Source organism: Protomyctophum bolini, assembly GCF_963924005.1.
Source record: "Protomyctophum bolini genome assembly, chromosome: 11".
In the NCBI taxonomy this organism is placed as follows: Eukaryota; Metazoa; Chordata; class Actinopteri; order Myctophiformes; family Myctophidae; genus Protomyctophum; species Protomyctophum bolini.
Genome location: NC_137872.1, coordinates 35,625,578 through 35,638,950, shown reverse-complemented (window position 1 = coordinate 35,638,950; position 13,373 = coordinate 35,625,578). Strand labels below are relative to the sequence as shown.

General features: G+C 41.4%; 1 protein-coding gene across 3 annotated transcripts in view; it reads right to left on the bottom strand.

Moving 5' to 3' along the window:
• Positions 1-8,987: 8,987 nt before the first annotated feature.
• Positions 8,988-13,373, bottom strand: part of asic2 (acid-sensing (proton-gated) ion channel 2) — a gene marked incomplete at its 5' end in the record, with an annotated part of 387,423 nt that continues 383,037 nt past the window's right edge. For all 3 annotated transcript variants that reach the window (XM_080776171.1, XM_080776169.1, XM_080776170.1), the window contains 2 exons: positions 8,988-11,302; positions 11,452-11,520. In XM_080776171.1, coding sequence (XP_080632297.1) covers positions 11,201-11,302; positions 11,452-11,520 — 171 coding nt within the window. In that variant the 3' untranslated portion in view covers positions 8,988-11,200. The remainder of the gene's footprint in view (positions 11,303-11,451; positions 11,521-13,373) is intronic.

Below are 13,373 nucleotides of genomic sequence, written 5' to 3'. Positions count from 1 at the left end.
TGTTCAAAGGGAAGGACAGTCACAGGTCCTTGTACAATGGCCTGTTGATAGTCCAAAGAACAATACATTGACTTAATGTCAATTACTTGCTTTTTCATGTCCCATTAGTTCAGTTTAGCTTACAATAATCCATTTATTGACTTCTCAGACGGGGACAAGGTCAAGTGTTGCATATCGCTGCTGTCGGGTAACCTTGTATGTCCAACACTGTTCCATTTTGATATCATTTTAAAATCATTTTCTAAATGTTCAAAATGCCCGATCTCTACAAGATCACAACACGACATTAGTGCAATACTGTCGTTTGATGAAGTCGAAAAATCACACACATCATCATACATCACATTCCGTGCTCAGCCACATCACATTTGTGGTACACACAGACCCACAAAGCTGGGCATACGAGTGGCTAGTGCTCCTCAAAATAACCCTGCTGGAGGTGTGTCCGGGCTCTGATAGTCAGGGCTCTGAGAGGTATTGTGTCTCCTGTAGAACGATCACAAGATCACAAGCTTGGTTTTGTGTTTCATTTAGAATGAAGTTCCACTGGAAGTCCAAATACATTCTTCCGCATTTGTTCATTCCTATTACTTGCACATAATACTGTGCAGTAGCAGTACACAAAGCAATGATGTTCTGAGCAATGTTCTGAGCAAACAGGACAGAAAGAAAACATTAACATTTGTCTCACTGTAGCATTCAGAATTAACGTGTTCTCTTTCATCCAACGCATCAACATCATCTGTTAAAATGTGATACAACAATGGAATGTGATAATTGTATTTTCTAAAAGTATTTTTTTTTGATTGGTTTGATTTTAATGCACGACAGTTGATTATTTAATCTCAGATTGTAAATAGTGTAAATGTTAATCCTTGTGTGCCAACGAATGATCTCGTAGCACTTCAATGCCACCTGTTTACCTTTGAAATCCTGTCAACCATGAACACCACACACACAACCACACGGTATGTGCGGACGGTATGTGTGTGGACACTGGACAGATGTCATAGTGTATGTACATGCACACCAATATGTGATGATACTTTTTGTACATAGGAATGGGTTTTGTACAAATACCTTGCAAATACTGTACCTACGGTATATTTTAGACTGCTGGAGAAGAAGTTGGGGTACAATGAGTCTGCTGCTTTGACCATCAGGGTCTTGCTTTGTCAGTCACTGTCAGAGTGGAGACGTATACATGTACTGTAAAGTCCTCAGTGTTAATTAAACTCTGAAAGTGTTCGAACGTATTGACCCATAACGGTCCATTTGGTTACATTTGTGTAGTGGATAGGAGAGGATAGATCTTTTTAAATTGTTGGGGTGAACTCTCCCTTTAAGGGACCATTTTGGTTTTGTTTACAGTTACAAATGGATAAATTGATTGACTTAAAACCATACTGTATATACTTAGTTAATAAGAATTACAAGGGCTCCAAACGGGGGCCCCTAAGTCTTAATTTCCCTCTACATCAAATATAATTGTCGAAAATAGCTGATGTAACTGTAGTGTACTAGATCATATCAGATCAGCTATGTTCACTGAATGTTTGTGCCAGAAGAGGGATACCAGGGTGCAAGTAATTAACACTAATTAAGGATTTCGTTATGCATATTGAGGGTACCAACTACCAGACAGAATAATCATGCATTTCCTCAAATTAACATTCAAATGTGTAGATTGAGGTTCGCGCACGCACGCACACACACACACGCATAGTGACTGAAATACAATGGAAAAACACATCAACACAGCTTGACAAAAACAATCACAAACATCAGGCAAAACCCTATGTGAATGGTTGATGATGTTCGTGCTGCATGTTTGTGTGCGTGTCTGTATTTGCCTGTGTGTTGAATTGAGGAGTTCTCCTTTTCTTTTTTCTAAAATACAATGTTTTTTTTTAAAATCTTGTGTGTGTGCTTGTATGAACCAAGAAACAGAATGTTGAATTTGTAACGTGACATGTAAAAAAGTGCCATAATACATCTAGATGATCAAGATGTTTTGCATGTTTTTTTCTTTTGTTTTTTACTAAGAAAACTAAGAAATGACATTCTACACTGTCGTCCAATGTAAAACATAAAATAATAAAGAAAGAAAACACTGACCACGCTGCACTATGTCGTCCAACGTAAAAATCATTGAAAATAGAGATGTGCTCCTCAGAGCATAGGTCTCCCACAGGGCCTGCAAACTTTGGTCATAGCCACGTGGAATGTGATCTGAAAAATAAAACGTATAAATCTTGATCACATGAACCCAGAGATAATGTGTGTATCAGTAGTAGCAAAAAGTGTTTGGAAGAAAATACACTATAGCAGAAAGTGTAATCTGGCACAAACAGGGCCTATAAATGTTCCAAGTCCAAGGAGAAAAATAGATCTCAAGAGTAAGAGGCCAAAATGTGAAGTGGGCTGTTGAATATATTTGAAAAGTAATTGTGAGGTTCAGTCAGGAACTCTCACGTCAAAGTAGAATAGATTTAACCATTTATTGCGACAGATGGAATACAGTTGGCATTATAGGCTCTGGGAGATGAATTTTGTCGTTGTCCCCTGCCCCCCAGCAACCAAGTTATTTTCTTGTGTGGAATTGAACTTGAAGTGTAAAGGTGACTTTTGTAAACGATTAAAGACTTTGATCAGTCAATCTTTAGGCAAGCTTGGATTTCTTTAATCCATTTTGGTGTTTAAAGCATTATGTTATGCTTTAGCTATTGAAAAATAACAGATCTAAAAGCTCATACCTCCACAAACCCCAGTCCAATCAATGTGAAATGAATGTGAAATCGTGCCACATGTACTCATTAGTAATATCCGAGTACAGTAGTTCTATTAACCTTCACGAACAAAAGGATTTAATTTTCTCGTCATGACTCTCTGGTAATGGAAATCTTTCACAGTTGTTCACACTGCTTCTACACGACCACCATGCAGCGTGGCATTTCTCTAATTGGAATACGTATGATTATGTGCATTGTGGTAACAGCAAGAGTGTACAAATGGAACCAAGATAATGTACACTTACAACAGGTCCATTTTGGTTCCATTTGTACATTCTCTGTTAAAAGAACACTGAGGATTTTACTGTGTACCCATTTTTCTTTTTCTCATTCTGGTGCAGTAAGTTTTGCCAGCTGTGATCGTCTCCTCTCTCTCTCTCAAGCAATCAATTTTAGAGCATGCAGTGTAGCTCCTGAGACTGAACTGGCTATGGCAATTAAGAATGGGCAACAATCAATCTAATTAGTGAGGATGCGCTACAGGCGATTTGGAACTATGTGGATGTGACGGAAAGGTGATGCTACACTGAAATCCACATTGAAACAAAATATGCTTTGATTTACTGGATCGGTGGTTAATTCGGAACACTTAGTATTTATTTTTTATTTTTTAAAGGAACGCTTCCACGGCAGACATTTGGAGCTTACTGGGTTTCTAAATGATTATGACTTATTAGGGCACAGGGAATGATCTGTAATGCCTTGAGTTCATACTTCAACATACTGCACAGAGGGAAGTGTTTTTAATCTCGTCCAGGAGGCATATATTCTGCCTCTCTCCATCGTTCTCTCTGTCTGGGGCATGTGATGAAAATGTCTTTGTGGTAGTATGAAAAGGCATCAGGCAATGGGGGAGAAAGGGATACAAATGTTAGCTGCAAGCAACAACGACAGGACCCTCACAGATTTAGTAGGGACATGCGGAATAACACGATTCCAAACAGTAGTTTGTAAAAGAATACCGACAATAACTTCCAGTAACCAGTAGGTGGTGCTATGACTATGATTCGTGTTGCCAGTAGGTTGCACTATACTATAACTCAATGTTGGCAACTAGATTACTACTGTCTAAAGACTACTGCCTTTAGGCCATGTCTTATTAAGCATGTTAAATTTACAAAAGTTACACTTTTCTACTTTTCTACAAAGTGTGATTATGTCAATTATATTAAGTATCACCAGTCAATGAAAGGTTGCAATTTGAAATGTAAGTTTTGGGCTCTGCCCCATAGTCCTTTGTGAGTGAGTCCGTTTGAGGTGAACTTTAAAGCACTGTAATGTCAATGAGATCTCAGACTTGACCTGGAGTGAGAGAAAGAGAGACAGATTGCGGTCTCGCAACCCATGCACATGCATTATGATGACATATTGAATGTCGAATTCAGCAGGTCAGACCAAATCACCCAAACAGTGGTCATCAATATGTTCGTACACAGACCAAAATGTCCACCACAAGCCTGTATCACCTCGACAAGACCACAGCACCAATCTGTGATGAGGCTGGTCTCTGAAGACTGGCAGGACACGTATAGTATAGCACTAGTATGTGGGATAGTTGCGAACAGACACCCATTCGTCTGGGTCCTGACTTTCACATTCAATTTCACTGCTAAATTATTTACGGAGGGCAGACTGAAATATGTATTATTTTGTTTTGATGAAATTCTCCATTATTTTCCATAACAGAAGCACAGCTAATCAGAAGCTAATTATCCATTAGCAATAATAAACCAATTAATTATCTTCAGTGAAAATTAGGTTCCTTTTAAAAATGCCATGGTGATGTGGTATATATATATATATGTGGGGGGGGGGGGGGGGGGAGATTATGGATGGCCTTGAATGTGTGGAGGAGGATGTTGTAGTCGATGCGGTATTTGATGGGAAGCCAGTGGAGTGGTTGTAGAACAGAGGTGATGTTTTGCCTAATGCCTACTGTAGCACTTTGAGATTCCGAGTAATGTAAAGTAAAGCGCATTATAAATAAAATCCATTATTATTATTATTATTATTATTATGTGACTGATGACAGGGGTTCTGGTGACGATACGGGCAGCAGCGTTCTGGACCAGTTGGAGTTCATGGAGGAGTTTGTGGGCGAGACCAAAAAGAAGGGAATTGCAATAATCCAAGCGGGAGGTGACGAGGGAGTGAACCAGGATTGCAGCACTGTTTGGAGTGAGTGAGGGGCGGAGGCGGTTGATATTTCTTAGGTGGAAGTATATAGGCAGAATTGTGCATAGAGATTATTGTTGGTGAGGTGGGACTGGATCTGTGATGCTATACTGCATTTTTGGCCTTGACAACCCATGCATCCAAACAGAAAAGTCCTATCTGATTGCATTAAACAACGTTAAACAATGTTAAACTCACTTTGCATGTTGCTTTGCCACTCGATGTGCCATTCACTTTAACCCATTCTGAACGGGAACCCATTTTGGTGTCAGCATCATGTCATGCTTTAACTATTGGAAAATAGCAGATCTACAAGCTCATAGCGCGCCACCGAGTGGCGCGCTACGAGCTTGTAGGTCTGCTATTTTTTTAAAATCGAAGAACGACTGACATTTTTAGAATCTGATCTCAGGTCAGAATGGGTTCATCAGACCAGTGTGTGTCCAGTGGAAACCTCGTATGAATCTGATCTCAGGTCAGAATGGGTTAAGCATGCGCATACCCTCTCTATTGGATAGGATACTATCCACACTTTTAAACTTGTGTTACTCAGTGCTTCAAACCCCTGAGGATCCTTGTCAGGATGATGATGGTCAATCCATTCAATGTTGTACAGTGTGCAGGATCTATCCCTTTTCATCTTCATGAGACTGGACTCACCTTCTTTGTGAATACATTATCTGAAATATCACCACTAGATGGCACAAGCAGCATATAGAAGCAGGACTGCGTGGAAGGTAGGTTGTAAAAAAACGAAACAAAAATGAGAAATCACCAAAAGCTGTTGATGAATGTCAACAACATCATCCTATCACAGAGTGCTGGGCTTTAAGACCACCACTAACGTTTATTTTTTGACACACTACTGTGCACTGTGTTCACATGAAATGAAGAGAAAGTCAATAGGAGGGGACTATCTTATTTCTCAGGTGTGCCGGCGATATGGGTGTTATTGTATCAGAGCGGCACATCTGGTCGCGGTGTACTGTACTGTACAGTACAGGAGCAACCGACCGCGCCTATATCTAATCCAATCTGCAGATGCCTCCGGTTGCATCATGGTGGCCACAGACCAAATCTCCGCACATGACTTTGTCATAATCTAACTTGTACCGGGCAGGTTTTAGCGAGGATGGATGAGGAGGAAAAACCACGGCTGGAGATTGTGGAGGCCATGAGCCTTTTTAGGAACGGTGTCCCATGTGCACAAGGTTTCATTGCTTTAGCCCGGGTACAACCCACAGGTGGTGTGATCTATCATCGTCTGTAACAGCGCACGCACGCACACACGCACACACACAGGCCCCTTTTCCACCGGTTGGTTCCCAATGAGAACCGGTTCAGTTCTTTTTGGTTTTTAGTCCATGAGCCAGAGTTGATTGTTAAATTGAAACGGTAATTATGAATTGAGTGGGCAAAACCATACCTATATTAGATTATTATCACCATGAAATTTCCCCAATTGAGTACTTACACGAAGACAATGATTTATTGTATTACAATTTTTACATTTTTAAATATGCAAATGAGGCATTATGTAGGAAAACATGCAAAATAGTCGAAAATATGATAAAGCTACTACTGTGGAAGGGTTATCATGTATTAATTTACTTGTATTGATCCTATAAACAATTTAATATATGGTATAGTTTTCCCACCAATTTTGGAGCTCTGGCTCATGGACTAAAAACCAAAAAGAACTGAACCGGTTCCCATTGGGAACCAACCGGTGGAAAAGGGGTCACAGTGTCATGGCTGTCAGTAGCAATAATTGCAATAAGGGTGACATTGACATTCTAGCAGTCGTTTATTGATGAGATATCCGCATCTTTTGATCAGCTCAACTGCAGCAAATGTCATGGCTTTCCATGGGCCTCATTGTGATTCAACTTAAAAGCACCTCATTAAATCATTTTTATCAATCAATTTCTTATGATTAAATCTGACACAGTGCTGTGAAGCAAGCAATACATAAGCGATTAAGAATAATGTCTCATCTGGTCAAAGCTGACATGAAGTATGGTTGGAATAAGCAGTGATTACTAATGCTTGTTCTCAGGGGCCCTGAAAGCATTTCAGGTCCTTTAACGGACTGTTCTTAATTTCTATTCTGTATTCATGGCTTATACTGTAGGGAAAATGGGCTTAATTGCTATTGCTGCGGTCTCAACAGCAATAATGGTTGGGCGGGATCTGAAGAGGAACACAAGGTTCATTCTCACTCACACACGCACGCACGCACGCACGCCACGCACGCAAAGTTTTACACAGATCGATGAATTGCCCTGTTATAGCGCCACCGTGAGGCTGATTTGGAAAAAAAATTGTGGCATGTCGTCCTCGGCTTAGTGGACATTTGCGTGTATAATTTCAGGGAAATTGCACACTGTGTTTGTCATTTGTGGCATTTTGTTTGAAACGGAACCATCATGTGAGATTTGGAAGCCAATCTTAGCCAATCTAAGATGGGAAATGGTGCAGATTCGTGTTGATCACATGACTATGGAGATAGTGTATACCGAATTGTGTGATGTATGGATACAATGTGTACAAGTAATCTACAGAAATGTGTTTTTCCTAAATCGGCCTCATGGTGGCCCTATAACAGGCCGTTGTGGAATATTTGGGGCAGAGGATCGTTGTTGGCATCCAGGGAGTGTGTGTGTGCACAGTTTGGCACAGTTTGGGTGAACGGTGCCGGAGATTAGCTGGTAATGGACAGACGGAATGACGGACGGACTGACGGACGGACACACACAGACGGACGGAGTGCAAAACATACTCTCTCCCCATGCCGTCGGCCTCTTTAATTATCTTTTTGTTTGTTTTCAGCATAAATATATATTTAAATAAAACAAGATCTAAACTCAAGCTCAGCTCAATGATCTCAATGATCAGCTCAGCATGATCTAAAAACAAGCACAAATTAATAAATTATAATATTATTAATCTGTGTGTTAAATGAGCCTCAATGTATGATTTCTTTTATCATGTCTAACCTTGAGAAACAGCTAAATGATATGGTCTTAGGAGCACGCAACTAAGCAGAAGTGTCACAAACAGTCATGCCTGAAATAGTTAAGTATTCAAAAGTACAGATTACAAAGTACATTTTCTTGATAATATCAATGCTATCAATAGCCGATCTACAATAATGCTACAATAGTGCTTTTCTATGCACTACATGCCTACTCAAAGCGCTTACAATGGTTCATTCATTCATACATTGGGAGGTGAAGCGGCGAACAGTCGACGCCAGCATCCTCACTTCCCACCCCCAATCCAACCCTTGACAAGATCACAATGCCTTGCAATGCAATGCGTTATGAGCTTGTAGCTCTGTTCATTATATTTGAAATAGGGCTTATAATGTATTTGTCCCTTCCCAGTTCCTATAGAAAGGTAGTGGAGTCAAAAGTTTGAAATGAGGGGTGAATGTCATAAGGATCCAAAAATACAAGTAAAGTATGGATTACTCACAGAATGTACCGTTTGAAGTGTGTCTTCCACCACGGTCCCAGCAGCTACTGCCAGGAAGACAGAAGATGCTTCATCCAACATTAAGTGCACACTGCACACAGATGTCGGGAGGAAATTGGATCTTGTGACGCTACATTTTTACCTGACAGTGTTTGGTTGTTCCAGTAGACCCTGTCTGCGACAGTTCTCAGTTTCTCACCATGATCAGAGCCCACATAAATGGTACAAATGTCACTGTTGGATGGAAATGGGGAAAAAAAAGAAAAAACATGTTCCAGTGGATCCGATTATGAAAGATTTGTGAGACATTGTGAGCTTGTAAATCGGCATTGTTTTGAGCTATTTTCAAAGTTTGAGAGATGAGTTACCATTAGATTATTCAATAAAAACACAAAGTATGGTGATACGAGGTTTACCACAGATATACAGCACACGTGCATCAAACGGAGAGAGGTGACCTGACCATGACAGGACGCTGCCGGTGCAAAATAATTACTTTTTTCATTTAATTACGTCACATTTAAAAACACATGTACGGTATGCAGCATCACAAAATGAGGAAAAAAAAGCCATCCTGCGATAACAATTGAAGCTAAAACGGAGAGAACAAACAACCAGGTGTCATTGTACTTGAGAGCCACAAGTCCCCACCGGGCCTCTGCGGGCCCGCGGGGTTGAGCTGAGGACACAACGTGATGAGAATGCACAGAGACAGCAGGTCCAACCACAGACGGGAAATCATAACTCAAACAGTCTGACAAAGCACTTGAATTCATTCCTACCTGTAATGTACTTGGGCGATGACAGAGGCCATGCTGGGACAACATTATTATGAGATGTGGGATGTCGAATTTGGTCCTCCGGGGGTTAGACCAGGTCTGCCGGGTGCAGCGTATAATAATCACTGTTCAATTTAAATTAACACTCATGAGGATTTTAGTGTGTACCTTTTTTTTCTCCCCCTTTGAGCGAAACACTGATATTTACATAAAAATACAGAAGACCCTGTATCTTCCAAAACAATATGAATTATAACATTACCGTGCCCACAGCCAAAGCTGCACCCTGCTGTTACCATAATCGTTGTTTTGATATTAATTCATTATGAGTACCATTGGTATGTAAAGCAATTATCTGAGCAGGAGGAGGAGGGGGTGAGCGTGGTGCTGGGCTCTTCTTCTGATGATGATGATGTGATTCTTGATCATGATAATAATACCTGTTCCAAAATAATACACTTGCATCCTGGGTATGTTTACCACTGACATTCTGTACATGTCTGGCAGACACAGTCAGTCATGTTTATGTTTTCTTGTCTGCCAGTCCACCTTACTGACTTGGCCGAGAACTTATTTTTTCTTTTTTAACACATTCAGACCGTGTGGGAACGTCATAACTAATCCAACCGACGGATCCAAAGGACACACGTCCTAGCGCATTTTCATTGATGTCAAACGAGAGAAAAATATTCAGATTTCCTTTTTTTTTTGGCCTCCAAGGCCACCATACTCCTTGCTCTTCGCGCACACGCGTTGTCGTTCACTCCCCTGTATACGGATCAGAAAGAATGCTTCGTATCTACTGATCTAGGGAGCTCTCTGTGGGTTTTGACCAGATGGATATACTAAGCTCTTCATTTCTCACTTCTGACCTGCCTCTCGTTCAAAATATGAACGCAAGGGTTCAGCGATTTTTATCGTAACGACAGCAAGGTAAGAAAGCAAAAATATGTCTCAGTTTTTTTCCCGGCCATATCTTCCCGGCACCCCGAGCTTCAATTTTGAAAGAAATCCCGTCACTGATTGTGTTAAGGCGCAGTAGCCAGAAGAAAAAAAATTGACTCCCCTGATACATTAAACATATGCCATCCCTATAAATATGTCTGTAGAAAACAGTGTTGGACTCACTTTGCAAACATTTAGTAAACCACTTTAAGAAAACTGAAGCCCGATGTGATGGGTGGGGAAAACAAATTTCGCACAGGCTGCAAAAGATCTCATTTAACACCATGTTTTTGGTAGACAAAGCACAGCCATAATGCTCAGTCACAGCACCTAACCTTTCCCCTCAAACAATAACGATCCAGCGGAAAGAAACAAACTTATCAATAAAGACAAAGCTTCTGAGACGGATGTGTTTACCCCGGATCACCTGGACTATGACCTAGGTGTCAATCTGTACATTCTAAGTTCTAGAGGCCCGGGGCCAGTTCTGAAGATAAGAGGTTACAGCGAAACGGCACACATGTACGGTAAAGCAACACTGCGAGTCTGGAACACGCATCGGCAAAGAGAGCGACACCGAATCCAAGAGAGACTGACGCATGCAGTTTGGACAGTTCATCACTGGTAGGGTAGAGTACATTTGGCAGTAGAGTGGGCTGATGTGAGCACTGCGTTTCTGTCCTGTGTAGTCCAAACAGTCCATAGAGAACCGCCTAGTCTGTCTGTGGAGACCAGGGCCCTCTCCCAATAGGTCTAGGCCCGTGGCCCGGGAGAGAATGCTGCCCTGTGACCGCAAAGTATCATGACAGAACAGGCCGGCAGGTCCAGCCGACAGCTCTTTCGTCCTCATCAACGCCACGGGACGTTTGTTGCGACAGAGAACAGCAAATGTAACCGTCCTTATAGACCAACCCCTCTGCCGTCCTTTTCCCCTTTGAGGTACCTCTGGCATGACCTTGGAGGTATACACAGTGACAGCCAACCCACTGGTGAGAGCTCCGTTTATATGTGGGGCTCTAAAAGGGGGTCTCAGCAGGCGATCTCCTCCAGGGTACCCAGGGTGGTCTGAAGGGGGACGGTCACAGTGTGGCTGATGGACTCGGAGTGGTTGGCCACCGGGTCACAAGAACTCTTGGGGGGGGGGGGGGAATGGGACAGAAATGACAGACAGGGTTTTAAGCGAGGAAAAGTAAAAACATGGCTGACAGAGAGACATGTGCAGAGTTCAAACTTGAACCACTGTGTGAAAGAGCAACAAAAACCGTGATATATAGTCTTACCACGTCCTCCCCGTGACTCTCATCCTCTTCTTCTCTACTCAGGAGGTCTAGCAGTCTGTCTTTAACAACCTGTAGACCGAAGATCGTTATTGTAATGATCGTCGCTATCGGGCTGAAACCTTGTATGACCAAAATAATTAGGAGATTAGGAGAAAAAAGTACCTGTGTTCCAATGGATCCCCAATGTAGTTATTTAGTCAGAAGCTCTTGTTAATGCTTAAAGGACCACTTCGCCACTATTCAACCTAATCTGTGTGTTTTTTATCATTAGCATATATGCTAAAATACCCCGGAGTATTATCATTGGTAGTCTGTAGCTCCGTGGGCGCACTTTCAAAGCTGTCGTCCACTTACGTATTTGTCCCAAAGTGACGTAAGTGGATGACCCTCGGTAGGCTCTCAGAAACTACAAGGGACTGGACAGGTAGGGTTGCCGTAGCTAGCCTAGCCGCGAAGGACACGGTCTCTCGCCTACACAACAACAACGAGTTGTGGCTACTCCACAACAACAAGTCAGTATGGCTACTCCATGGGAGTTTTTGGACGAGATAATTTTAAATACATATTGGCAGAATCTGCGTTAGGGTCGTTATATTATGAACCAGAAATATACGGAGGAAGGAATGCATTGACGGGGACAACACTGCTAGTTGCTGTGGATGGACTGATGCCTGCTGGAGCGACCTAGCTATAGTAGCTAGTAGCTTTCCCTGAACCAGTACGTCGCACACACAAACTTTTCTGCCCAGGAAAAGCCCAGATAGTGTTGACTGTTTTACTGAGAAGTGGGGACATGCGTTCAGGATGCCTCAAACTTGAAGTTGCAACCGAAGCCCGATGGACCAAGAGGGACATTCAGATTTAAGTAAGTGTTCAATGTATTTACAGCTTATATGTGTGTGTGTGTGTGTCGCCACACCGTATTGTTTACATAAGTGTCAGAGGATATAGGCACGGCTTCAGCCTACAACTTTTCGGTCCAAACATCTTCTATTCATTCATTCAATTCAAAACTGTATGTATGGCATGCCATCTGAAGCAATGTACAGTATTAGCCATGGGCTCGTATGTTTCAGGGTTAGCAATGTAAACATTCAAGTGTTATACCTGTGTCCATTCATTCACTTAGGTCAGCCCAGATGGTACTACAGAAGGCTGATGAAGCTGAAGATGTCTTTGATGGACTGATGGTGAGCCATACATACTCAACTCAAACTTCATACATAAAGCACATTACTGTATTTGCTGTATTTAGTTTGACCCCCTAGAAAACTAGAGGGAATATCATTTTCAATAAAGGTTCACATATTTATATATGCTTTTACAAAGACCAGTGGTCAACCAAAGTCCCGTAAAATGTAGTAAATATACTGTCATTTATACTATAGGCCTACTGTGTCTCACACACTGTAGTATTGAATTGTATCTGTAAATCACAACAGATGACAGCAAATTGACTTTTAACCTTTTGTAATATCTCAAAAGAAGAAAAAAAGATCATTATCAAAAGTAAGCAACAAACTATACTATAAAACTGATGACAATATTGTACAAATTACTCAAGCAAAGTGCCTTGCACTGATTCATAATCAAACTATTTGTATAGCATCTTTTATGACATGCAATGCAGCTCAAAGTGCTTTACAGAGCAATGGAGAGAAAAACGCAAGGCATAAAACATTGAAATAGAAGGCAGTCATGTAGGTTGGAAGGTCACAGATTCCGTTGTTTTCTTTGGCAGTATTCTGCAGTCCAGAATTGCAGTAATCGAGCCCAGAAAAAACAAAGGCATGGATCAGTGTTTTTGCATCATCTACTGACTGACAGGCTCTGATTCATGCAATATTTCTAAAGGTAAAAAAAGGCAATCTTGGTAACATGATTGTGTGAATACTTTCTACAAGTCAGGTTGCCAAGTCTGC